General features: G+C 50.2%; 2 protein-coding genes across 2 annotated transcripts; both read left to right on the top strand.

The window, feature by feature from the left end:
• Positions 1-1,695: 1,695 nt before the first annotated feature.
• Positions 1,696-20,707, top strand: LOC140897874 (uncharacterized). Its single transcript, XM_073311067.1, has 4 exons — positions 1,696-2,208; positions 2,909-3,022; positions 3,347-5,029; positions 18,230-20,707. Exons 1-4 carry the CDS (start codon positions 1,983-1,985, stop codon positions 19,282-19,284), a joined length of 3,078 nt encoding a protein of 1,025 aa, XP_073167168.1. The 5' UTR covers positions 1,696-1,982; the 3' UTR covers positions 19,285-20,707.
• On the top strand, positions 13,905-17,853 carry LOC140897870 (zinc finger protein 707). The gene is made up of 4 exons (XM_073311063.2): positions 13,905-13,985; positions 15,985-16,078; positions 16,597-16,723; positions 17,336-17,853. Exons 2-4 carry the CDS (start codon positions 16,055-16,057, stop codon positions 17,458-17,460), a joined length of 276 nt encoding a protein of 91 aa, XP_073167164.1. The 5' UTR covers positions 13,905-13,985; positions 15,985-16,054; the 3' UTR covers positions 17,461-17,853.
• Positions 20,708-27,851: the final 7,144 nt, after the last annotated feature.

Genomic DNA, 27,851 nt, shown 5'->3' with positions numbered 1-27,851 from the left:
TCAAACAACATGGCTGGGGTAGTGGTGGCTGAACCCCCTAAAATGGCACACAGCTCATCATAGAAGCGGCATGTTTGGGGCTCTGACCCGGAGCGGCCGTTCGCGTCTCTGGTTTTCTGGTAGGCTTGCCTCAGCTCCTTAAGTCTCAAGTGGCACTGCTTCGGGTCCCTGTTATGGCCTCTGTCCTTCATGCCCTGGGAGATGTTGACAAAGGTTTTGGCATTTCAAAAACTGGAACGTAGTTCTGACAGCACGGATTCCTCTCCCCATACAGCGATCAGATCCCGTACCTCCCGTTCCGTCCATGCTGGAGCTCTTTTGCGATTCTGGGACTCCATCATGGTCACCTCTGCTGATGAGCTCTGCACTCACCTGCAGCTTGCCACGCTGGCCAAACAGGAAATTGAAATTCAAAAGTTCACTGGCCTTTTCCTGTCTACCTGGCCAGTGCATCTGAGTTGAGAGTGCTGTCCAGAACGGTCACAATGGAGCACTCTGGGATAGCTCCTGGAGGCCAATACTGTCTAATTGTGTCCACAGTACCCCAAATTCGACCCGGCAAGGCCAATTTCAGCACTAATCCCCTTGTCGGGGGTGGAGTAAGGAAATCGATTTTAAGAGCCCTTTAAGTCGGAAAAAAAGGGCTTCGTCGTGAGGACGGGTGCAGGGTTAAATTGATTTAACGCTGCTAAATTCGACCTCAACTCCTAGTGTAGACCAAGGGACAAAGACAGACTTTCTGCCTAATGGCTTGTGTTTACAAGGTATTCCCAAGACTGTCTAGAAAGCATTACACCCTTCACAGTGTTTTGTGTGCATTAAATGTTTGTTCACTATAGAATCATAGAATATCAGGCTTGGAAGGGACCTCAGGAGGTCATCTAGTCCAACCCCTTGCTCAAAGCAGAACCAATCCCCAATTTTTGCCCCAGATCCCCAAATGGCCCCCTCAAGGATTGAACTCACAACCCTGGGTTTAGCAGGCCAATGCTCAAACCCCTGAGCAAATGCCCACGGGAACAGGACAGTAGTCAGTTCTCCACGGCAGAGGGAAGGTGATAGAAACAGAGAGTGAACAGACTGGAAGGGGCAGCAGGAACAGTAAGTGGGGAGGGAGGTTCCCAGCTCCCAGCCCTGCCCAGATCCATTCCCTGCACACCCTGGGCAGACTGACTCTCCTGGAAACAAGGTGAGGAGCTGACAGAGCAAAAGCCACTTCCTGTCCCAGACGAGTGCTGGGGGGATGCGCTGCCCTCTGGGCCAATGTCAGGGGGATCCCCAAAATGGCTCCTTTGATTCTGCTCTTTTTCCAACATTCTGCTCAGAGATGCTCTTATGAGGAGGGTTTAATGATGTCCTGGTGGGGTTAGTTCTGCTGGGAGGGGCCTTGCCTGGGTGGTAGTAAACTAACTGGGTTTCTTCCCAGCATGGCAAAGTCCGGAGAGTCTGTCTCCAGGGAGAGAGCCTGGGGGGAATCAGGCTGTGACATGGACTCAAGCCCCTTCTGAAACCTCCCCCATCGCACCTCTCGCCCCAACAGGCTAAAGAATCACATCTACATTTCGCTCCAGATTGTCCTGTCTTCCGGGAGACGAGGAAGAGAAATGGCTGTGATGGAGCCAGCTCAGGTAGGGGATTTTCAGGGAGCTGCAGCGGGGAGGGGTGCTGCAGATGAGGAGGGGCAGGAAACACACAGGGTGAGGCAGGGAGGGGACAGGGTGTCATAAACCTGCCATGATATGTTCAACCCGGGACCTGATTTTCTGAACAGGCCCATTGGCGGGGGGGAACATTCCCCCATTTCTAAACCAGGAAATGCCACCCTGGGCAGGGCTGCGAAAACTGACCAGACTCCCAGTGCTGGAGCCTAAACCAACTTGGAAGAGGCTGCTGTGAAATACAAAGGGAAGCTTTTGGAGTTCCTGTCCCCGGCTCAGAGCTCTGCTTCCTGTATCAGCCTGTGTCTGGCAGGCGTGTGGTAAATGAGAAGACCCTGCCCTGCTCCATGTGCGGGGGGAACAAGGTGTCTGGCTGGTCTGAGACCTGGGGTGAGATTCTGTCTCTGGCCTTTGTTGTTTCAGATGCCGGTGACCTTCGAGGAGGTGGCTGTGTATTTCACGCAGGGGCAGGGGGCTCTGCTGGACCCCGCTCAGAGAGCCCTCTACAGGGACGTCATGCAGGAGAACTATGAGACGGTGACCTCGCTCGGTAAGGGTTTCCTGTCCTCTCAGTTATTAGAAGATGCAGGGTCTGCATATCTGAATCTAGACAGGTTCTTCCCTGGTCAGTTAGATCGGAGGGGAATGGGCTCCATAATGCACAGCTGCTGTGTGAGAGAAACTTGCATCTCCGTGCCCTCTCCAATGGGACTAACTTAATGGACATGCTAAACCATCACCACCCCTCCAGCTTTCAAAGGGGCAGAAGCCATGTATTGTCCTATCTATATTGTTTCTCATTTCCCCACAGAATCCCTGGTCACCTCCCTCCTTGGGAATAGCTCCAGCCATGGGGAATGCTCTGCAGGTTTAGAAATAGGAATGGATTTAACATTAGAGCTCTGTGTGTATCAGCAAGGCCCACAGAGTGCACAGATCCTGGAAACTCCTAGTGAGGGCATGACAATTCTCCTCACCTCCCCAGACATCTGCCTCTCCCAAGGGGGTTCTGTGACCATGTTCCCGTCCTCTTGAATTGCATGATCCCCCATCACAGACACAGGTTCAGCTCATGGAATGCCCTTTGTGTCAGAAAAAGAAAAGGAGGACTTGTGGCACCTTAGAGACTAACCAATTTATTTGAGCATAAGCTTTCGTGAGCTACAGCTCGCTTCATCGGATGCATTGTGTCAGATGCTCTCTCAATCCTCTGTGCACCCTGATCTGGTCTGATTTCACCCCCTATGCAGGATTTCCCATTCCCAAACCTGAGCTGATCGCCCAGCTGGAACGAGGGGAGGAGCCGTGGGTCCCAGATCTCCAGGCCTGCAAGGAAAGAGAGATCCTGAGAGGCACCCGCACAGGTGAGGACTGACACAGAAACCATCTGGGGAATAAAGGAAAAAGCTGAGCATCCCAAAATGTGGTGTGAGTGAGTGCCCCCAGTTCTTCCTCATCTCACCCAGGGCAGGGCTGTAGTCAGCAGATATCGCTCATGACTTGCTACCCATCCTGTTAGCTGCAGGAGTTTACTTCCCAACTTTTCTTCCCTGTGAGTGTTTGGCTGGGAAGTGGAGGCAGAATCCAATTGCTCAGTCTTCACAGCATTAGCATGTTGGGTTTTCCCTCTGTGCTATTCCTCTTTCTCCCCAGCACAATGACTCCTTTCTGGATTGTCTCTCTCCCAGCAGGTGATGAGCGAGGGAGTGAGAACGAGGAGGGGAATCATCATGAGGATGTTCCTAGGGAAGTGGAATCACAAGGGACCTTTGTGGGAAGATCTGAAGGGAATTTTTCCCAGTGCTTGGAACAGGGAGAAGCCTGGGGAAATTGGCACAGGTCAGAGAGGCTGCTGGGAAACCACCCAAGGAAAAAAGTGGATGAATCTATTATATGTGGGGGAGGAGACAAGGATCCCACAGCCCAGCAGACAAATCCCAAGGAAGAGAAACCCTACCACTGCCTGCAGTGTGGGAAAGGATTCATTCTGAGATCACAGCTTGTTACACATCAAACAATCCATAACAGCTCAGACTTTAATACCCATGGGAGAATCGACACAGGAGAGAGATGCTATCAATGCCTCAAGTGTGGCAAATGTTTTAATTGGACGTCAGCACTTATTACACATCAGGCAACCCACATGGGAGAGAGACCCCATAAGTGCTTGGAGTGTGGGAAAACCTTCAGTAACAGCTCAAATCTTACTAAACATCGGAGAATCCACATGGGAGACAGACCTTATAAATGCCTCGAGTGTGGGAACTGCTTCAGTCAGAAGACCACCCTTATTATGCATCAGAAAACCCACACAGGAGAGAAACCCCATAAGTGCTTGGACTGTGGGAAAAGTTTCACACAGAGATCAGCCCTGAGTACACATCAAACAATCCACACAGGAGAGAGACCCTATAAATGCCTCGACTGTGGGAAAAGTTTCATTCAGCGCTCACACCTTCTTCGACATCTGAGAATTCATACTGGGAATAAACCTCATAAATGCCTCCACTGTGGGAAAAGTTTCATTCAGAGAACAAACCTTATTTCCCATCAGACAATCCACACAGGAGAGAAGCCCTATAAATGTTTGGACTGTGGGAAAAGTTTCAAGAACAACTCCTACCTCACTAAACATCGGACAATCCACACGGGAGACAGTCCCTATAAATGCCTCCTCTGTGGGAAAAGTTTTGTTCTCAGTTCTGACCTGATTGTGCATCAGAGAATTCACACAGGAGAGAAGCCCTACGTATGCTTGGACTGTGGGAAAAGCTTCAAGAACAACTCCTACCTTACTAAACATCGGAGAATGCACACAGGAGAGAGACCTTATAAATGCCATGATTGTGGGAAATGTTTCAGTCAGAAGTCATCCCTTAGTACCCATCAGACAATCCACACTGGAGAGAGACCCAATAAATGCTTGGACTGTGGGAAAAGTTTCACCCAGCGATCAGCCCTTGTTATACATCAGAGAATCCACACAGGAGAGAGACCCCATAACTGCTTGGACTGTGGGAAAAGTTTCACGCACAGATCAGCCCTCCTTAGACATCAGGCAATCCACACAGGAGAGAGACCCCATGAGTGCTTGGAATGTGGGAAACGTTTCATTCAGAGATCAACCCTTATTAGACATCAGGCAGTCCACACAGGAGAAAGACCCCATGGGTGCTTGGATTGTGGGAAATGTTTCACCAACAGATCATCCCTTATCAGGCATCAGGCAATCCACACAGGCGAGAGACCCCATAAGTGCTTGGACTGTGGGAACAGTTTCATTCAGAGATCGAACCTTATTATACATCAGAGAATCCACACGGGCTATAAACCTCATAAATGTCTGGCCTGTGGGAAAAGTTTCAGGAAGAGCTCGTACCTTACTAAACATCTAAGAACTCACAAAGGTGTGGGAGACCCCAGGAACAGCTTGATTGCGGAAAAAGATTCAATCCTAGCTCACACATCAGTGATCCACAAAACGGAGCGACCTTAAACATGGGGGAAGCTTCATTTGGTGCTCCCAGAGTATCAGACATCCGCGAATCCGCACAGGGAAGAAACCGCTGAGATGTTCTCAGTGTGGAAAATGCTCCGAGAGGAGCTAACACCATGTGGGACATCAGAGACGCCCCCACACAGCCAGGAAATTCTCTGAGTGCCCTGACTGGGGCTGGCCATGGAGACCAACCCATTTCCTCATTTCCCACACACATCAGGGACGTTTGGCTTCCAAGGATCCAGCAGCCCATTGCTGGGGTGAGGATCCAGCAGCAGCTGAGCATCAGCTGGTCAGTGACCTTCTGGCTCTGCCTGGTCTAAGCAAACCCCAGGCAGAGGAGAAGCTCCCATCAGCCCCTCCTCCCTGCTGCAGCCTTGGCTGCTGAGCTGATGGGCCACACGTGGGGGAAGGGAGAGAGAGAAACTCCTCCAGACACTCCCCCTGCCTGGCTGAAGTTCCCCCCCCTCCTTTCCCCTCCCAGACGGGATCCACCTGCCATGGCGATGAGGAGAAGGACACTTGGGCCAGGCCCTACCTTCACTCTAGACAGCTGTCCCCACCCCCCATCTTCCACCAGCCCCTGGGCTGGGCTCTCCCACTTACCTGGAGCTGTTCACTCCCCTGGGGGCTGGTAACGCCTCCCCTCCCCAAATCCCCCAAGGCGCTGGGTTCTGGGGGATCAAATATTGAGGGACCAGGGTGATGGATTCTGGGGTAGGAAACTGGGGATTGAATGGTTGGGGCTGGTGGAGCTGGGAAGCAGGGGGAGCTGGGTGCTGGGGTATTGAGTGTTTGGGTTTCATGGATAAGGGGCGAGGGAGAGCACAGGGGTAGAGAGGTGCCTCTCCTCACAAGCCTCCTCTGCCCCTTCCCCCTGCCCCTTCTGCATTCAGACAGCGCCGCTGAGAGGGGCTGATTCCCACAGGGCCTTTTGTGGAAGGCCTCGAGATCCCACATCTGCCTCCGCAGCATCAGCTTCTGAGCGTCTGTCTATGGTAGAAAATGTGATCGGGATCAGCCAGAGTATCTCTATGACCCTGCACCAGATTTTGTGGTGTAAACTGTGTGACACTGGCCGACCAGATGCCAGCTCCTGCCAGAGCCCTAGGCCAATTCACTTGTGTATTAGGCTAGATTAAAGAGATGGTTAAATATATAAGAGTGTATTTGGTGTTTAAACTTCATGAAAAGCAATGGGATGTTACTTGCATTGTTTTCACTTAACTATATCTTGTTATAATGTAGTAGTGAATATTTTGCATTGCGTATACCCCTGTAACGAAATAACCCATCAAATGCGGAAGAAGCCTTGTGGAATGCAAATGAACTTAAACAGAAAAAAGCTAATTTCAACGCAAGTGGGCATTGTGTGTTATGACCGGAGGTCAAAGACTCAAAATGCGTTCCTCGCTCTCTGTCATCAGAGGAAGAGCCAACGTGGGTAGTGACCCTGTCAGCCTGTTTTTTGTGAGAAGAAGCTATAAGTATGGATTTAAAGAAAGATCCTGGATCTCTGGACTGTTTGGACTCTTACAGGGAAGTGTATCAGATACAAAGCTGAGACCCCAAGGGATAATCTGGATGCTCTGAAAAGACTTTTGGGAAACTGGCAGTTTATTACATCACTGCCACCCTTTGGAGTAACAAAGTGTGACTCACCTGGGCATGCATCTTACCTGCTTTAACCTCTCCATAACTCTCACTTCCTTTTCTTAACTAATGATCCTTTACTTAATTTACTATAGAACTGGCTACCAGCGTTGTCTTTGGTGTAAGATCTAGGATACCAATTGCTCTGGGGTAAGTGCCTAGTCTCTTGGGACTGGGAGCGACGTGATGTGATTTTTGGTGTAAGTGACCTTTCATCACAAAGTCCAGTTTCTCTGAGTGGCAAGACAGACTGGAGAGTCTAAGGGGACTGTCTGTGAGTCTAGGGTAAGACTGGGATAGTGATCCAGGAGTTCACATTTGTCACTGGCTTGGTGAAATCTAATTACAGGATGAACCAGCAGCTTGGGGGGGTGTCTGCCCGGTTTTCTGCCAGTCTGCCTGGAGGTCGGCATGCCCAGTTGTGAACCACTCCAGACAGTGTGACAAACTCACCTGGAGCATTTTATCTCTTCGGATCTCTCCCCCTCGCCCTCCCTCATTAGCAGTGATCATTAGTCCCTGAGTTTCCCCTGTGGGGCTGGATTGTCTCATTCCCAGATAGTCTCACATTACTCCAGGCCCTACTGAAAAGCATTTAGTGTTCGTACATTTTCTCCCTTATGGGCCAGAATTAAAAAACATGTTTAAAGAATGGGAGCAGGGACAGTGAAATGTGGTGTTTTAGCTTCTGTGCTATTTCAGGGTGATAGGGTGAGACTGAGGGATTCCCTCCTTCCCCCAGCACCGTCACACTCCACTCTCAACAGAGCAGCCTCTGTCCCAGCAATGGAGAGTTTTATCCTGTCCCCGTTCTACCCCTCCACCTCCGACGGTGTCATTTACCACCCTGTCCCTGGCTCTCCATGCCTTGGAATCACAGTTTTGATGTCTATGATCCTAAGTCAGATCCCTGAGGGCTGGAGAAAGAAGGGTCACAGACCTGGAAGGGAATCCAAATGAACCTCAAAGCACATTTTGACCTTTCTGATCTTATATCCCCATTTGCCTTTCTTGGTAAAATTGCTTCCAGTTTTTGTCTGGGCTAGTCCAGATCATTTGTAGACGGGAAGCTGGTTTGTGAGGTTTTGGTCTATTAAGATGATGCAAAAACTTTTGTAACTAACATGACCAACTGTGGTCGTGGTCACGTGGTCATGAGGTGAGAAGTCAAGCAGGTTTAGCCCCTTTAGAAGAAAATGGGTTCACTTATTGTCTGGATTTTGAGTCTTCAGATTCTCTGGAACTTCACTTTCTGAATATGAAAGTGTGTTGTAACTCGCCCTGCATTGTGGCTTTTTCTCTGTTCCCGAAGACCTTTTGGTCACATACAGTAACTCCTCCCTTAAAGTCGTTCCGGTTAACGTTGTTTCATTGCTGATTAATTAGGGAACATGGTCGTTTAAAGTGGCTCAAGGCTCCCTTATAAAGTTGTTCGGCAGCTGCCTACTTTGTCCACTGCTTGCAGAAAGAGCAGCCCGTTGGAGCGAGCTGGTGGGGGCTTGGAACCAGGGTGGACCAGCAGCCCCCCATCAGCTCCCCGCTCCCCTAAGTTCCCTGTGTGGCAGCCGTCCAGCAGGCTATCAATTACCTGGAGTTCAGCTGTCCCTCCCCACACTGCCATGTGCTGCTCCTGCCCTCGGCCTTGGAGCTGCTCCCGGAAGCCTCCTGCTTGCTGGGGGGGGGAGGGGGTTGGGGAAGAGGGGGGCAAATGTCAGGTTGTCCCCCTCCCCCCTGTTCTTGCCCCCCGCTTACCACATCTCTACACAGCTGGGGCAGGGACACAACAGGGCTCAGGACAGAGGGAGCTTGCTGGCAGCAGTTGCTGTCTCAACTTGCTGATCTACTTAAAAAGGCAATGTACTTAGGGTTGGGTCAGTGTACTTAAAGGGGCAATGCTCATCTCTCACACACAGTGTGTGTCTCTGTCTGCCATGCTGTGTCTCTTTCCTCCACTTGTGCTGCCTTGTAGAGTGAGAGGCTACATTAACAATGTGTTAACCCTTGAGGGCTCAGCTGAGTGCTAGTTCATCATTTAGCAGTAAGGCATTCCCTGGGAAATATCCCACCCCCTTCCACCCTCTAACTTCACCACCTCAACCAAGCTTCACAATCATCGTTGCTGTGCATAATATTAAATGGTTTGTTTAAAACATATACTTTGTGTGTGTGTGTGTGTGTGTATATATATACATATAGATATATATATAGATATATATTATATAAAATACAGTCTTTTGTCTGGTGAACAAATTTTCCCTGGAACCTAAGCCCCCCCCTCCCCATTTACATTAATTCTTATGGGGAAATTGAATTAGCTTAACATCGTTTCGCTTAAAGTTGCATTTTTCAGGAACATAACTACAACATTAAGCAAGGAGTTACTGTACTTGGATATTAGATTAGTAGCTCAGATTTGCTGAAGGCTTCATGGGGCAAATTTTCATTTGCCAGAACAGTCCTTTTCAATTTAATTTTGAACTTTTTCTACCCTTATTGTGTGATTTTTTTTTCTTTGAACAATGACAGTGAACAATGGCTGAGGGTGTGAGCTAGATTCACACTCCCAGAGGCAGACACTGAAATGGGGAAGCAAGTTACTGCCTGGTCCCTGCAGTGATGTGAGACACAGTCAGGAGGGGTAGAGGGTGGCAGATGGATATGAACAGAGCTGGGAAACTGTTGGGTTTGTTCCTCAGAGCCAGGCAGCTGAGGCTGAGAACTGTGAACTTGCTGCATCAAAGCCAGAGAGACACAGGAATTATCCTGCGAGTGTCGGGTCAAGCCCTACCTGAATTGTATAATGTTGTGAGTCCTGCCCAAGAGGAATGTTGTGTGGAGGGGGCAGCATCTCCTGATTGCTGAGAAGACAAGGCTGGGCCGAGACGAGAAGGCCAGGGGTGTCAGGGGACCTGGGCAGCTTTGAAGCCAGGCAGACTCACATCGTGGAAGCCAGAGGGAGATGAGGAGCCATAGAGACCAGCTGCTCACCCCTCCCCATCTACCACTGTGCCCTGTGCGGGGACGATAGCAACTGTCTCTGCCCCACTCACCTCACACTGCATCCCTCTAACTTGAGCTCTTTGGATTCCCTGCTTTCGGGGTGTTTGCTTTTGTGATGGGTTCTCATCATTCTTCATGGCTTCTCGGCACTTTTCTCCCCATGTGTAGATGTTGCTCGTGCATGGGGGAGTTGGGTGGAGCAGTGGGCTGGGCTGGGACTGAACTGGGCTGGGCTGGGGGTGGGGAAAGGAGTCTGTCTTTTGCTTGTCTGTTTAAATAATAAAGTAGAATTTAGTTTCTCCCACTCCCGGTCTCCGTTGTTTTGCATGAAATGGCTGCCAACTGCAGAGGTAAGGTGAAAGGTTAAAGCAATGCAGACGTGGTCTGGAATGGAAATGCACAGGGAGGTCACCCAGCCAACCTCATCCCTGCCCTGTCACAGGCTCCTCAAACTCCCCTTAGAGATAAAACTCTCTTAAGTCTTGTGCCCCTCTCCCTGACCCCAGTACAAATCAGGAACACTTTGACAGCTCATGGGCTCATCCCCTTCTCCCTCACCCAGGTGCTAGGCAGGAGTAATTCCACTAGGCCACGTGACCTGTCTACACCAGTGTGAAGTTGTTGTGAGGGGAGAATCAGATACTGGCCTCTAGGTCTGTTTGCAGGAGATACAGTCACACATTGTGCGATGATGATTCTGATCGCTGAGCTGGGCTTCAGCCCAGTGCCCCTGTTCTCACAACCTCACCACCTGCCTACTTCTAGCTCAGTCCCATTGCAATCACTGGGGCTAGGGGCTGAAAGACTGGAAATGGGAGGAAATGTTATAGCTGAAACTACACACGTGTGTTTTGAAAGCTTAATGTTAATAGGATCTGCTTCACTCTCCTGCTTGGAAATTTTCTCTGGAGATCCCGGGGACGTAAAGGAGCGAGCGTTACCATCTTGGCTGCGAATCCCCACTGTGACTATCTACACCAGTGGCTCTCAAACTATGGGGTGGGCCTCCCATGGGAGGCACGACCAATGTCTCTGGTGGGGGTTTTTAAGAGCACCGGCTGTCTGCCCCGGGTGGCTGCGGCTCACGACGGAGGGCTATGCACATCTGGAAGGCGGGGATAAAAGGGACAGCTGGAGCTGTGCCACTCAGGCTCGGGCTCTCCTCCCTGCCCTATCCCTCACCTGGAGGAAGAGGGGCTCGGGCTGTCAGCTCCAGGTGGAGCAGCAGCAGAGAAGTCAGGGTGGCAAGGGGGTGATAAGTCTGCTGTGAACAGCGATATTGAGGAATATCACTTTTCACGTGGCCACCCTTCCTTCTGGGCTGCTTCTGGCGCTGATGCTGCCTTCAGAGCTGGGCGCCCGGCCAGCAGCCGCTGCTCTCCGCTCTGCCTTCAGAGCTGGGTGGCGGTATATGTACTTGGGAGGGTGGGGGCGTAATGTCCATGGACACAAAGAAGGGGGCCCGAGGAAATAAATTGGAGACCCACTGGTCTACGCTCTTATGGTCCCCACTTTTACAAAATGATGATAAATCTTGCACAAAGTATGTCTTGTGAGGAGGGATAGTTCAGTGGTTTGAGCACTGGCCTGCTAAACCCAGGGTTGTGAGTTCAATCCCTGAGGGGGCCATTTAGGGACCTGGGGCAAAAATTGAGGACTGGTCCTGCTTTGAGCAGGGGGTTGGACTAGATGACCTCCTGAGGTCCCTTCCAACCCTGATATTCTATGATCCTCTGAAAAGTCATTGTCTGTTGAATATTATTGTCCTGTTAAAATGTGTGTGTCAATGTTATGAGGTTTTGTTATATGTTTGTTACTGAAACATGCTGTAAACCAGGGGTCTCAAAGTCCCGGCCTGTGGGCCATGTGCGGCCCAAGAACCTCCCCACTGCGGCCCACGGAGGAGAGATGCCGGCAGACACGCGGCTGGCAATGTCTGCTGTAGGCACCGCCCCCTGCAGATCCCATTGGCTGCGGGAGAGGGACAGTGACACCATCACTCGTCGCCGGGCAGAGTCAGCCATGGAGGCAGCATCACTTTTCCCCACAATGAATATAAACAAGTCCAAATATCAGACACAACTCTCTGATGTCCACCTCGCTGCAGTCCTGACAGCTTCAACGGCCCGGTCACCGAGGCCAAGCAGCCACAAACTGACAGAACTGAAGCGTTGCCAGGTGTCTTGAAAACACTACAAACTCTGGCATGCGAAGAACTGTATAAAGTTGTACGACAGTTTTATTATTTCTAAGAAATTTGAAATCAAAGCCACAATACAAACGTTGTCTTTTCTGAACACCATCTTCAGTGACATTATTGGCCCGCTGGGAGGAGTTGAGGACTAGCCCTGGCCCTAAGGTAAATTGAGTTTCAGATCCCTGCTGTAAATCTTGAAAACGCCCACAGATTCGCTCCTGAGAGCCAGGTGCTAGGTGGGCATTAATTGCTTAGCCAGCCATTCACCAGTGGAGTTGGGGGAGTCGTGAACAAGAAATTTGCAATTCACCTGAAGGATGGTTGGAAGCTCACATGTGCCACAGACTGATTGTCGCCTGCCCCCTACATCTGGGGGTGAACCTCAAAGAGAAGAGTGGTATAAAAGCACAAGGGAGAATTGCCTCCATTTTCACCTCTCCTCTCCCATCTTTACAGAAGGCAACAAGATGGCTTGAAAGACAAAAACAGGAGCATTGAACTGGGGAGGGTGGACCAAGGCTGGAAGGAAGTCGGCCTGGATGCTAAGAACTGTAAACTGTCTGCAACATCGGGCGGGTTGAGAAAAGCTGTTTGGTACAAATCTTACTGAGCGTGGTAAAGTTTGGGATTTAAGATGCGTGTTTACCTTTTATTTTTGCGGTAATCAATTCCAACCTTTTACGCCTTTGTCACTTGTAACCACTTAAAATCTACCTTTCTGGGGTTGATAAACTTGTTTTATCTAAACCAGTGTGTTTTCATCGAAGTGTTTGGGGAATTTCACTTCAGAGAACAAGGCTGTTGTCTGATCAGCATCCTTTGTGGAGATGACAAACTAACTAATGAGCCTGTACAGCACAGTGAAAGGGCTGGACACTATGAGACTCATGTTTCTGTGGTGCAAGGCCGGGACTAGGGAACTGGCTGGTGTTGCTCTGTAGTTTACTTCATGAGCGGCTGTGAGCGGCTGCACTCAGTCCTGTGTAGCTGGGAGTGACTTTGAAGGCTGGTGGCTGTGTGGGAGAAGAGCCTAGAGGGGTTTCTTGTTCACACAGGGAAGCAGTGTGAAAGATGCCCTGGGGTGGAGAAATCAGCAGTTCAACAGTCCCAATTGTACCCTAGGGTATGCCTGACACCCGCTGTCCCCTGGGACTCAGCATGGCACCATTGGGCTCTCATCATCCTGATGCTGAAAGACGACCTGAGCAAGGCTAACCAGAGAGGGGGAACCAGTGGACATCCTCAACTCCACTGACTTTGGCTAAATCCTGAACTTCCCCCTGGGATATGAGACTTGGGGGTCTGCTGTCACCCTTCCCCTCCCGCATCATTTCCCTTCCCCACCTTACTTCTCCTCTCTCTCCTTTTGCTTTCTGGCTCAGCCCGTCCAGTCAACGCCACCTTTTGCACCAGTGCTGGTGGCCTGTGACCGGAGAGGCAGCTCAAAGCAAAGCCTTAACCTGCCCAAAGCGAGAAGTTTTCCAAGTCTCACAGGGACTGATCAGCTGGTGGCCTGTGCCCGGGTTTCTCCTGCAGGGAGGCTGCAAGTGAGACTGAGCCATGGCAACAGAAGCCTCTATGCAGGATGTCCCCTTAATGCTGAGAGAAGCTGGCCAAGCGCAGGCCAGGTGGGGGCCCCGGGAGGCAGTGTCTGGGGCAGGGGGCTGCAGCGCGGTGGGTTGATCGCTAGGACCCAGGAGCGGCTGGGGGGCGGCTCTGGGGGGAGGATCGCGGGGCTCAGGCCCGGCCCAGAAGTGACTCGCAGCCGCTGCGGGGACTCTGGCTCCCGGCGAGATCCCGGAGCCCCGGCGGCTGGTGCTGGGAGCCCGGAGCCCGGGCTGCAGCCGGGAGAGGGGAACCTCCAGCCGGGCCCTGCCCGCTGCTCCCCGGGAGCCTCTCCCAGGGCAGAGCCCCCAGCCCGGCCAGGGCCCCTTCCCGGCCCGGCCCCTGCCCCGGGGGGGCCCCGCTCGGAGGGAAGGTAAGAGAGACCTGCCCCCGCCCCGGGAGCGGTGCCACCCGGGCAGCAGGGGGCGGTTTTGTCCCCAGGCTGCTCCCCGCGGAGCCGGCTGCGATTCCCTGCCCTGGTTCCGGGAAAGCTGCCGCCAGCCCCCGGTGTGTGCGGGGCGGGGGGAGCCAGCCCGCACCGTGCTGGGGGCTGGGACAGCGACATGTGTGGGGCAGAGGCGGGGGAGCCGGGAGGGGACGGAAGGGGGGCGGGTGTGGGCAGAAGGGGATTGAGGGGGGAACAGGGATGCGTTAGGCGACAGAAGGTCCTGGATGGGGACGCAGGGGATAGGCTGGGGGGCAGGGAGGATGGGGCGATGCAGGGGAATCGGGGGGGGGGGATTATGGGGCTGAGGGGAACGAGGCTGGAAGAGAAGGAAAATGTGACTGGGGGGCACTGCGAGGGAAAGGGGGGAGGTGGGGAGGGGACGGTGAGAGCAACAGGAGACAGGCCTGGGGAGGGGAGCGCCCGGGGGCAGGGAGCAGGCAGAGGGGTGGGGAGAAATACAAGGCAGCTCCCCCGCCCCATGGGGTAGGACAGGGTGGGGGGCTGCCCCTCCCAGCAGCCAGACGGACATTTTTTCCTCTAAACTGGTCAAACTAACATTGTGCTGGGCGGGGGCAGGAGACTATCCTCTCACGGCTCAGAAACTACAGGGCAAATATCCAGCCTCCCCCCAGTTTGTTAAAGACACACCCGTGCTGGTGGGGTCTGTCTCCTGAGCGTTCGGGGCTGCCCAGGGCCCTGGTCTGATTTCCAGGCAGGATCCAGATCTCAACCACACCGGAGTCAGACCGGAGTCACTGCTGGCTCTGAGCGCGGTCGGGCCAGCGGGATCCGCCTCCGCCTGCATGTCCCTGGGGGCTGCAGGGGCAGGACAGGGAGGCTCAGGCATGAGCTGCTGCCACCAGAGGGCTCCCGGTCTGGCTGAGGGAGAGGAGGAGGCTGGCCCGTGGGTCTCTCTGCTCAGGATACAGCTCTGGAGTGGAGCTCCCTGGGTCAGAAGCTGCTGCCTCCTGCATTTAGACCTGGGAGCCCAGACTGAGACGCTGCTTGTTACCCAGCAGAGGAGAGACCTTTGTTAAAGCCTCTCTGTGCCCAGCCCAGGTGGGGAATTTCTCCGGTGGCTGGAACCAGCCCCTGGGGCAGCCCCGGGCTCTGACGACACCAGCCCCTGAGCTGCAGCCTGCAGGTGATGGGGAGACCCCGGGGACAGGGCTGAGGCCGGGCAGGAAAGTGACTCTGCACAAAGGGCCACTTTCCAGGACCTGCTGGTGAGTTTGGCCTATGTGGGGAGGGGGCTCCCTGTGTGTCTGCAAGTCCCAGAGCTGCTGCCCTCATGGGCACAGCCAGGTTCAAACCCCTGTTAGCCATGGCAGTGGCTGATCTGCCTAATGAGAGCAAAGGCACATGTCAATGGGGGAGTCATTTGTTCTCCCAGGGCGAGGGAAGATGATAAAAAGGGAGAAAGGAGAGACTGGAAGGGGCAGCAGGAGCAAGAAGTGGGGAGGGAGGTTCCCAGCCCTGCCCAGATCCATTCTCTGCATCCCCCTGGGAAGACTGACTCTCCTGGGAACAAGGCGAGGAGCTGAAGGAGGAAAACCAGTTCCTGACTCCGCTGAACACCACATGACTTGGGGGAAGAGTGGGAGTTAGAGGGGGTGACACGACAATGTCAGGGGGTGACATGAAAATGTCAGGAGAAATCCACCAAAGTAGCTCCTTTGAGTCTGCTCTTTTTCCAGAGTTTGGCTCAGAGATGGTGTTACGGGGAGAGTTTAAAAGTACCTCGATGGGTTTAGTTCTGCAGGGAGGGGCCTGGCCTGGGTGGTAATAAACTAGTTGGGTTTCTTCCCAGCGTGGCAGAGTCCAGAGTGCCTCGCTCCAGGGAAAGAGCCTGGGGGGAATCGGGGTGAGAAATGGACTCAAGCCCCTTCTGAAACCTCCCCCATCACCCCTCTTGCCCTGACAGGCTGAGGAATCACATCCACATTTCGCTCCGGATCGTCCCCGTCCCGTCATCTGGGAGACAGGAAAGGGAAATGTCTGTGATGGAGCCAGCTCAGGTAGGGAATTTTCAGGGAGCTGCTGGCAGCGGGAGGGAGAGGCAGGGAGGAGACAGGGTGTGAGAAACCAGCTGATTTTCTGAACAAGCCCATTGGCGGGGAACATTCCCCCATTTCTCAAACAGGAAACAAACCCCCTGGGCAGGGCTGGGAACATTTCCAGTGCCAGAGCCTGGACCCACTAGCCAGAGGCTGCTGTGAAATACAAAGGGAAGCTGTTGGGATTCCTGTCCCCTGCTCAGAGCTCTGCTACCTATATCAGCCTTTGGCTGGCAGGCATATGGTAAATGAGAAGACTCTGCCCTCCTCTGTCTGCTGGGGAGGACAAGGAGCTCTCACCTTCTCCCCACCCCCTAAAGCCTCCTGGCTGCTTTGAGCAAGGTGTGGGTGAGATTCTGCTACTCTGGTCCTCCCAGAGCTTCCAAGATGTTTTTCTTTTTCTTTCTTCCTTTCCCATGTGACTAGCTGGACTGTGGCAGGGGCAGCAGGTGCTGAGAGGGGGACTCCTGTTGTTTCAGATGCTGATGACCTTCGAGGAGGTGGCTGTGTATTTCACCCAGGGGCAGGGGGCTCTGCTGGACCCCGCTCAGAGAGCCCTCTACAGGGACGTCATGCAGGAGAACTACAAGACGGTGACCTCGCTGGGTAAGGGATTCCCGTCCCCTCAGTTATTAGAAGCTGTGAGGTCTGCTTTTCTGACTCTGGTCAGGTTCTTCCCTGGTCAGTTAGATTGAAGGGGAATGGGTTCCATAATGCACAGCTGCCGTGTGAGAGAGACTTGCACCTCCATACCCTCACCAAGGGTGTCAAAATCTAATGGACATGCTAAACCCTCCCCACCCGTCCAGCTTTCAATGGGGCAGAAGTTGTTCATCGTCCTCTCTGTATTGTTTCTTCTTCACACACAAAATCCCTCTTCACTTCCCTTCTTGAGAATAGCTCCAGCCCTGGGGAAGACTCTGGGCTCGGCAGGTTTAGAAATAGGCAGGGGTCTAACTCCAGAGCTGGGTGTGCATCAGCAAGGCCCCAGAGCGCACAGATCCTGGGAACTCCTTGTGAGGGCGTAACAATTCCACTCACCTCCCCAGACGTCTGCCTCTTCCAAGGGGGCTCAGGGACCAGATTCCTGTCCTGATGGAGTCCATGTTCCCCCAGCAGAGCATGGCCACAGGTTCCACTCACGGAATGTCCTGTGTGACAGACACTCTCCCAATCCTCCATGCACCCTGATCTGGTCTGATTTCACCCCCTGGGCAGGATTTCCCATTCCCAAACCTGACCTGATTGCCCAGCTGGAACGAGGGGAAGAGCCGTGGGTGCCCGATCTCCAGGCCTGCGAGGAAAGAGAGATCACGAGAGGCACCCGCACAGGTGAGGACTGACACAGAAACCATCTGGCAAATGAAGGAAAAAGTTGAGAATCCCAAAAATATAGTGTAAGAGCCCTCAGTTCTTCCTCATCTCAGCCAGAGCAGGGCTGTAGTCAGAAGATATCATTCACACCATTCCACCCAGCCTGTTAGCTCCAGGAGTTTCCTTCCCATCTTTCCTTCCCTGTGAATGTTTGGGTGGGAAGTGGAGGAAGAATCCAATTGCTTAGTCTTCACAGCGTTAGCGTGTTGGGTTTTCCCTCTGTGCTATTCCTCTTTCTCCCCTGCACAGTGACTCCTGTCTGGATTGTCTCTCTCCCAGCAGGTGATGAGCGAGGGAGTGAGGAGGAGGAGGGCAATCATCATAAGGATGTTCCTGGGGAAGTGGAACCACAGGGTACCTTTATGGGAAGAGCTGAAGGAAATTCATCCCAGTGCTTGGAGCAGAGGGAAGCCTGGGGAAATTGGCACAGGTCAGAGAGGCTGCTGGGAAACCAACCAAGGGAGCAAGAGGAGGAATCTATTAAATGTAGGGGAGGAGATAAGGATCCCACAGCCCAGCAGACAAACCCCAAGGAAGAGAAACCCTACCACTGCCTCAAATGTGGGAAAGGATTCATTCTGAGACCACACCTTCTTACACTTCAGACAATCCATACTGTAGAGAAACCACTTCAATTCTTGGACCATGGGGAAAGCTTTAATAACCATGGAAGAAGCCACAAGGGAGAGAAACCCTATCAATGCCTCGAGTGTGGGAACTGTTTGAATCAGAACTCAGCACTGATTACGCATCAGATAAGCAACACAGGAGGGAGACCCCATAAGTGCTTAGAATGTGCAAAAACTTTCATTCGGAGGTCAGACCTTGTTAGACATCAGGCAATCCACACAGGAGAGAGACCCCATAAGTGCTTAGACTGTGGGAAAAGTTTCATACGGAGGTCAGACCTTGTTAAACATCAGGCAATCCACACAGGAGAGAGACCCCATATGTGCTTGGACTGTGGGAAAAGTTTCACACGAAGCTCATCCCTTCTTCAACATCAGGGAATCCACACAGGAGACAACCCCCATAAGTGCTTAGACTGTGGAAAAAGTTTCATATGGAGGTCAGACCTTGTTAAACATCAGGTATTCCACACAGGAGCGAGACCCCATCTGTGCTTGGACTGTGGGAAAAGTTTCATTCAGAGGTCAGACCTTGTTAAACATCAGACAATCCACACAGGAGAGAGACCCCATAAGTGCCTGGACTGTGGGAAAAGTTTCATACGGAGATCTGACCTTGTTAAACATGAGGCAATCCACACAGGAGAGAGACCCCATAAGTGCTTGGACTGTGTGAAAAGTTTCATATGGAGGTCAGACCTTGTTAATCATCAGGCAATCCACACAGGAGAGAGACCCCATAAGTGCTTGGACTGTGGGAAAAGTTTCATACGGAGATCAGCCCTTGTTAATCATCAGGCAACCCACACTGGAGACAGACCCCATAAGTGCTTGGACTGTGGAAAAAGTTTTATTCGGAGGTTTGACCTTGTTAAACATCAGTCATTCCACACAGGAGAGAGACCCCATAAGTGCTTGGACTGTGGGAAAAGTTTCATACAGAGGTCAGATCTTGTTAAACATCAGGCAATCCACACAGGAGAGAGACCCCATAAGTGCTTGGACTGTGGGAAAAGTTTCATACGGCGATCAGCCCTTGTTAGTCATCAGGCAATCCACACAGGAGAGAGACCCCATAAGTGCTTGGACTGTGGGAAAAGTTTCACACAGATATCACACCTCACTAAACATGAGAGAATCCACACAGGATCTAAACTTCTGTGACACATGGCCTGAAAGGGTTAAGAAACTTTCAGGCTAATTGACCCAGATTCAACCTTTAGAGACACATTCGAAAAGTGTGTAAATGGTATTGATGGCTATTCCACGTTAGATAGACTGAAATGTAAACTTGTATTGTTAAAGAATTGGAAGAAGATGGTAACTGTAGTAGTCTATATTTACCTATATCTTGTTAGAGATTAACAGTATAATCAAACGGTTCCTGTCTAGGGCTCTATTCTGTTAATTTAGAGATCAAAGGGAAATATTAACATTTAGATGAAATTTGTGTGTCGTAATGTCATTGCCTCTTTTTTTATTTCTGGTAAACTCTCTATGAACTGCTTTATGGATAAATGTCTTACGTTAATGCCTATAATTAATTACCGTTGATGTTTAGGAACTAGACAGTTACTTCAACAGCCTATTGTTCACCCAAGGGCTGCGTGCTGACCGGAGGCTGCAAAAATCTCTTGAAAAGCTTTTGGGACCTGATCCTTTTCTCTCAGATCTTTGTTAGCTTTATTCAGGGGGGTGGGGGGGTGGGGGGCGTTTGATTCGTAAGACTGAGATCTTCCGTCCCATCCTCACTGCCCTGATAGTGAACATTTGGACATTGGACTAGAACGTGATTAAATGATTCTGAGAAGGATTCTTTGCAATTCTAAAACACCATCTCTACTATGAAACGGCCCTAAGGACTCTAGGCATGTCTGTATGTATAATGAGCTTTTAACCAATACATTCTCTCTTTTCTTCTTTTAATAAATCTTAGTTTAGTTAATGAGGATTGGCTGCAAGCGTGTATTTGGGTAAGAACTGAAGTATTCATTAACTTGGTGGGTGATGTGTCTGATCCTTTGGGATTTATAGAACTTTTTATCTGATGAACCAGATTTTCCGTAATCCCTATCATATTTCACTGGGCTGTCTGGGAGGGAACCCAAGGCGGGGTTGCTTTAAGGGAGCCGTGCTTTGGCCTCTGTGTAGCCGGTAAAGCGTTGTAGAAGCTGTTTTGTTGCTGGCTTGGTGAATTGAAGTATTGGAATATCCACCAATTTTGAGGATTGTTGGCCCCATTCTTTACAGTTTGCCTTAATTGGCTCCCAAGGATCCAGCTGTCTAAGCAAACCCCAGGCAGAGGAGGAAAAGCCCCGATCAGACTCTGCAGCCCTGGCTGCTGAAGTGATGGGCCACAGGTTGGGGAAGGGAGAGAGAGAAACTCCTCCAGCCCCTCCCTCTGCCTGGCTGAAGTTCCCCCCTCTCCCTTCCCTTCCCAGCCGGGATCCCCCTGCCATGGCGATGAGGAGAAGGACACTTGTGCCAGGCCCCACCTTCACTCTAGAGACCTGATCCCAACCCCCATCTTCCACCAGCCCCTGGACTGGGCTCCCCCACTTATCTGGAGCTGTTCCCTACAGGGGGAGTGTCCCTGGGGCTGGTAACTCCTCCCCTCCCCGAATCCCCCAGGGCGCTGGGCTCAGGGATTAAATGGGGGAGGTGATCAGCTGTTTCCTGCTGTCGAGGACTTGAACCCCAGTCGGCAGGGTTTGTTGTCTGTCTGACCGGAGAGAGACAGGCAACACCAGCAAGGTCTGAACTCAAAGCTCTTTATTGAAGAGTGCACACAACAATAGAGAGCAGCCCGTCTCCAAAGAGAACCAGCCAGCCTCGAAGTAAAACTCATAGGTTTTTATAGACAGTCCCGTCGCGACACAGATTTATTCATAAAGCAGCCCACCCCACCCCATGTTAGTTGAAATTGGTAAAAATGCTAAAGAAAAAGAAGTTTTACTTCGAGGCTGGCTGGTTCTCTTTGGAGACGGGCTGCTCTCTGTTTTTGTGTACACTCTTCAATAAAGAGCTTCGAGTTCGGACCTTGCTGGTGTTGCCTGTCTCTCTCCGGTCAGACAACGAACCGTGCCATCTTGGGTTCGAGTCCACAACAATTTGGCGACTCCGCCGGGACCCGTCTGACTCTCCGGCGTGGGGTCAGACTCTAAAGCAACGCAGCGTACATCTTCCGGTTTCGAGGAGCCTTGCCAGTGATCTGATCCCTGCGTCGGCGATAAGGCGTGTTCTGTGAACCAGCAGGAGCCCATAGAAATCCAGCAACGTCCACCTACCGGTTGACTAGGCTCCAGATTCAGGTCTTCGGGGTTTGAGTCCCTGGAGGAGATCTTCAGGGTTCGAGTCCCTGGAGAGGTAAGCGATCGCTTGATAATAAGAGTTGGGGATTGTGGGTTTGAGTCCCCTTTCCACCTAGGATGGGACAATTTGGCAGTAAATGCCAAGGGGACGTCCCGTTGTCTCTGATACTCAGAGATTGGAAGGGAATCTCTGGAACTACTGGTTTAACTAAATCAAAAATGAATAATTTATGTCAGGTTCAATGGCCAGCTTTCACCACTCATTTGTCCCTGACTAAAGATTGGCCAGCCTATGGAACTCTTTCCGCAGACAGGATGGATTCCTTAAGAGATATTTTGGTGGATCTTAGACCGGGACAAATGGATTATTTGTTTGTATGGTATAATTATAAGCCAAAAGAAGGACGTCCTCTTTCCTCCTCCTTTTCTTATTCATCTCAGGGGTCTCCAGCCCCGCTCTGTGCTATGCCTGCTTCTGCCCCTCCTCCGGCTTTCCCTCGGCTTTCTGACCTACGCCCAGGACCAGTTGCAAGCCTTAAGAAAGGACTTCCAGGCAGAAAAGGAATCACTGGCTAAGCAAGTACCAGTCCTTCAGAGACTTGTCAAAATTTAACCTTTTGTGCTCAGCATATGCCGTAACAACAGTGTGTCTGCCATAAGAGGAACTTATATAGTTAAACCGTCAATTGGCCGTGCATTCTGTCCAGGTGACAAGCCTCCCGGGGGAGGACTCGGGTAGCCCTTGTGAGTGAGAATATTTAAGAGAAGAGACCAGGAGGGCTGGGGGCTAGTTAAGAAGCCCACCCTCCTTGTGAAATTGGTAGTGGAACAAAGCTGGTGCTCATGGAAGGGACAGTTCGGAGAGAAAAACAGGATCGAGCCCAAGCGGGCAGGCAACAGATAGAGAGATTGGAAAACAGGTTAGAAACTTGGAGGGCGTAGTGAAAAAAGAGGAGTAAATAATTACAGGAATGGGAAACGTAAATCCCGAAATAATACCTGGAATGGTAAAATCTGAGTTGATTGGGGTGTCGTTTTGGAAAATAAGCAAGTGATTTAAGGAAAGAAAGTGAGAAGTGAACTCTGTAGTTGCTGGAGGGAATTATGCTAAAGAAAAAGAATTTTTGGTTTCTTTGCAGCCATTCTGAAGGGAAAATGGGCCTTTTTTTCAAAGAAATGTCTGTAAATAAATCCAGGCAAAGAGACTATGTGATTGAAATCATTTGGCTCTGAAAAATTTAGTCAAATTAGCTAAAAGAACATAAGGGGTTTTATTGGAACTTAACCGCCCAAATGTATAAAGGAATGTAAATATATAGTGCTACTTAATTAAGATCCTATTAGACTCTAAGGGGCTACAATGGTTGGTGTTTTCCTTTTTAGAGTTGTGTGTTGTGAAAACAGGAGTTAAAAGTAAAAGGCAATCAAAAGTCTGGTAAAGTTTATTGTGCCCTTTTAAAGTAAAAGTCTTTAAGCTGTGGATCCAAAAGCAAGCCGGAAAGCATTTGTTTTAATGTAAATTACCTAACTGATAAAGCCACTGAAACCTGGGCTGCCTATGAAACAAATACAAGAAAATATGGGTAATTCCTCTGTTTTGCCTGCAATTAACAAGGGTATTTGTATAAAAAGGAAATATTTTAAGCAATGACTGACTGCCCAGAAGGGGTAGATCTGTGTTCTTTTTGTCTTTCAGAAAATCAGAGAAAACTGATGCCAGCTGAAAAGCAATTCAACATCTCATGAATTTACAGGCACAATAGGAATTCTGTTCTGTGTTCTATGTCCTGTCTTGTGGTGTTTTGTCTTGTGGCCAGAATTGCTGTGTTTAATTTTTCATAGGACAGTTTAGTTTAAAACTAAACAGAAGGGTTAAATCAAAATGCAGATGCTTGTTTTATTCAACTTGGAATACAAAGTGTTTGGATAATATCAGGAAAGTGTGATATACTAAAGTTTAATACATTTGCTTAAGAAAGAAAAATAAATTTCATTGGCCAGATCTTTTAATTGAAAAAAATTGTTGTTAAAATTCACGCACCAACAGTCTTTGGAAGCAAGGACATGAAAGTTTAACCCACTCTCCATATTATACATGGGATCCTTCTGGCTGCCTCAAATTTCTAGCCAGGCTGAGGAGGGAGGAAAGCTATTGGACACCAGAGGTTGTACCAAGTGGACTCCTCAAAAGTGGGTGTGCTTGTCCTGGCTTGTTGCTCCAAAGCTCTGTAATAAAGTCATTTTCCTCGAAGGGTGTATGTGGCATACATTGAACAGTAAGACGAAAGTGCTGTATAATGGGCAATGTATATGTGTTCATTTTTGAACAAAGGTGTGTGAGTGGAAAATGAAAGTTTCCTTTGCAGGTTAATAGAAGCCAAGAAGGGGAGAAGGAAAAGAACAGAAGACAAGCTAATTCAACGCTGTAGCTGGCAGGCTCGGTCCAAAGATAAGACGCTGGCCTGCCCAAGGACACCACTCACCGCTAGGATTTGGCTGACGGCCAAGAAAGAGGGGGGCTTGAATGTGCCCAAGCAGCTGTGAGATCTGCAAAACACTGCCAGACATTAATGAAATGTGTTAGGTCTCTGTAGTTACAGGTGAAAGAAGTCCTACTCCAAGGATCCTGAGCAAACCTGCCATTTGTTAAAACCGGGTGACTGAGTCTACATAAAGGTCCATCAATGAAAGACTATTCTGGCCCCGTGCTGGAAAGGCCCTTATTAAGTCCTGCTAACTACCAACACTGCTGTGAAGTGCCAAGGACTGACTGCCTGGACCCATGCTTCTTACTGCAAAAAGACCCCTCCACCTCCAGATGACTTCACTTCGACTACTGGTCAGCCTGTCCCTCCTTCTGGGTTTTTTTCTTTCCTCCTTTTGGACAGCAGGGGAAAGGACAAGGTGAAGTGCTAGTAACCTCTCCCTTGTCCACTGACAGAGATAACCTGTATTGCACTGCTAGGGAACCTGACCTGGAAAAAGGTTCCCCAGAATCAGACAGCATCGGACTTCGAGGGAGCCACGCACGTTCACCCCACCGTGAACCGGGTGAATCAGAAGCAGACGACATCTGTGCTCAAGACAAATGGACTGCCACCCCTTTGGGCGACCTGAAGCTCCAGCTGCAGCTAAAAAAACCTTGAGTTGGTGGTGTCCTCTCAGGGAAAGATGGCCCCGTTCTCTAAGCTGTGTTCTTGTGTTTTTAATCTGTTTAGTATTTGTTACCTTTCTTTTCTGGTGGTACGGGGAGTTGAGACTATAGAATCACACAGTTCTAACACATTTATACGTCTTGCCCATGAAATGAAATCTCGTATGCCAGCCCTACAAAACACTTCATGCTGGATGTGCTCATTAATACCAGCAGATAGCCAAAAAGGTCTTCCCATGGTTTCTATTCCCTTTAGTGCAATGAATATGACCTGGACCCCGTCCTGAAAAAATTCTTCAGGTAATTGAAATATTACCTGTGCTGATACCAGCATCTCTGAAAGCAGGTATCTAATAGTTTGGAAACAAGTTAGTCAATGGTGCCTCTTGAAAGAAGGGAAAATAGCTTTGGGTAATAGTGAGTGCAAAGCCTACTTTAATGGCACTCATTTTGGGAGTAAGAGAGGTCCTAATATCTCTCTCCTGGATGGGGCAACCTCTTGTACCTCCGCGTGGCATAGTTTCACGGATGACAAATGCAGTCTGCATGGGGAAGAACACTTTTTGTATAAAGGTCACAAATTGATTGAGCATTACGTTATAAATTGTACACTTGGGTATAACCTGCCAACTCATACTATGTGTTTATGTTCCTCGAATGCCTCCGCGGCTAAATTCTCCCTCCTCCCATCTTGGACCGGATGGTACGAACTTATTAATAATACCTGGTCCAAAGTCACTCCTACCCTTTTTGGAGTATACTGGGTGTGTGGTAACAAGGCATACCTAGCCCTCCCTCCTTCATGGAGTGGATCCTGCTATTTGGCTTGGTTAGAACCACCTGTAGTTTATCGCGCACATCTTCCTACAGGGAAAATCAGATATGTAAGAGGGGCTGAGGAAGATGTTATGGACTCTCGCCCCCTTACTTGGCGTGCCCTAAATGATTGGATGGGTGCTTGTGCGGGATTCGTCTTTGCCTGTGGAGGTGCCACCTGGCATATTGGAGAAGGAGTCATGAGACTTCAGGGAGTGTTGGAGATGATGGCAAATACTACTGCCGATGCCTTGGTAGATCTGGCAACCAAACAAAAAAAACTAAGGCAGATGGTTCTCCAGAACCGCTTGGCGTTAGATATTTTGCTGGCCTCTCAGGGAGAAACATGTGCATTAATCGGACAAGAATGCTGTGTATATGTTCTGGATGTTTATAACGCCACCTGGGAAAGAGCAAACCACCTTATACAAGTTGCAAAAGACCATGGAGGAGAGCGGGTTGACTCGTGGTGGAGCAATTTGTTCAATTGGGTTCCAGACGTAGGTGGCTGGCTACATAACTTGCTTCACAGTGCTGCTGTTGTAATTGTTTGTGGCCTAATAGTTTTGTATGTTATGCTAAGATGTGGCTGTTGGATGGGTACCAAGTTGTGCCCTACCAAGCAGTGAATATTTCTAACTCACTACTCACAGTGGCCAGTGTGTCTCAAGAGTTCCCTTACAGCACTCTGGGGACAAAGGGGGGACTGTTAGGTGAGAATAATTAAACAAGAAGCAGTTATGCCAACCGAACCAAAGTCAGGCCAATAAAGGTTGCTGGGAAAGTCCCTGAACGAGATAAGTAGAATGAAAGAATACTTGTTTAAGTTGCAGGGAGTGAGATAAGGGGAGACCTGCATTCCTGCATTTTTGTACCAGATGTTCTGAGAAAAGTTTTAGATAAGGAGACACACTGTTTCCACTCACTGTTTCTGTTCTATGTCTGTTCTTAACTCCTCGTCTCCTGTTTGACAACCATACTGATAAGAAAGTTTGGTGAGGCATTATGACTTGCTAAAAGCTATATACAATAGGGGGATAGGTATGCATGCATAATAGAGAAAGAGAACTTTTAACTAACATGGGGGGGGGGCTAAATGAATAATCTGTGACGCGAGGGAACTGTCTATAAAAACCTACTAGTTTTACCTAAAGAGGCAGCTGGTTCTCATTGGAGACGGGCCACTCTCTATTGAGTAGTGCACGCAACAATAATGAGCTTGTGTTTGGACCTTGCGGCTCTCTGCGGTCAGACAACGAACCGTGCCGTCTGGGGTTCGAGTCCTCGACACTCCCAAGATATTATTTGGTTGTTTTTTTTCCTCAAGACAGACTCATGGTCTGGGGGCTCTGATTCTTGAGTGTTGGGGGCTGCCCAAGCCCCGGTCTGATTTCCATGCAGGATTCAGATCTCAGCCACACCGGAAGACACTGCTGGCTCTGAGCCTGGCAGGGGGTGAATGTGGATGGGCCAATGAGATCATAGAATCATCATAGAATATCAGGGTTGGAAGGGACCTCAGGAGGTCATCTAGTCCAGCCTCCTGCTCAAAGCAGGACCAGTCCCCAATTTCTGCCCCAGATCCCTAAATAGCCCCCTCAAGGATTGAACTCACAACCCTGGGTTTAGCTCAATGCTCAAACCACTGAGCTATCTTTCCCCCCAGGGATCCTCTTCTATATTTTCCAAGCCGTTCAGTCCTTGTTGAAAAAGAGTATAATGAAGCCAGTCTTTTTTCGTACTTTTCCAACCTATTATACTTTCAGGTACAAGTATTTTATCATTGTATATGCTTTTAAAGTGTGTATTAATGTTGCAATTTCAATTCAACTTTCCAACCAATGACTAAATTGGCAACACTGCGTGTAACTAGTTGACCACTGTGTGTGTGTGTGTGTGTGGTGGGGGGGGGGAGAACTTGGGGGTGTCTGTGTAGGGAAGTCCCTATTTCACTGAATTAAGTCTCCTGCAGCACCTTAGTACATTACACCAGACAGAAAGGAGCTGTAGTGACTCGTCATTGGGATGCCCGTGCCTTTGAGAACCCAGCCCTGGGAAGCCCATGCTGAGAGGCGCTGTCTGTGAGAGGAGAAATAAAAAAGCCCCTCTCCTCCCCCTCCCCCCCGCACCACCACCCTATTTTGCAAAAACTGGTGTCTCAGTCCACCAGGGTAAATGTTCCCCCTCTGACCCTGCCTGTGCCAGGGTTTTACCCTCTGGCAGGGCCTTACCCCTCAGCTTAATCCCAGCTCCTTCCCCCGCAGATTTTGCCCTTCAGCCGCTATCCTAACGCTGCTTCCAGCTGCTTGACACCCCCCCCCCGACCAATGAATTTTTGCCCCCTGCTCAGAATCTGGCCAACACACACACACCCTGATTTGCCCCCCTTTTTAAGCCCTGTAAAAAGCAGTCTGCAGAATCTTATGGCTAATAAAGGCTGGGTGAAGGGC

This window comes from Lepidochelys kempii, chromosome 14, assembly GCF_965140285.1.
Source record: "Lepidochelys kempii isolate rLepKem1 chromosome 14, rLepKem1.hap1, whole genome shotgun sequence".
NCBI lineage: Eukaryota > Metazoa > Chordata > Testudines > Cheloniidae > Lepidochelys > Lepidochelys kempii.
Note: the sequence above shows the minus strand (reverse complement) of the source record. Positions and strands in the feature narration are given on the sequence as shown.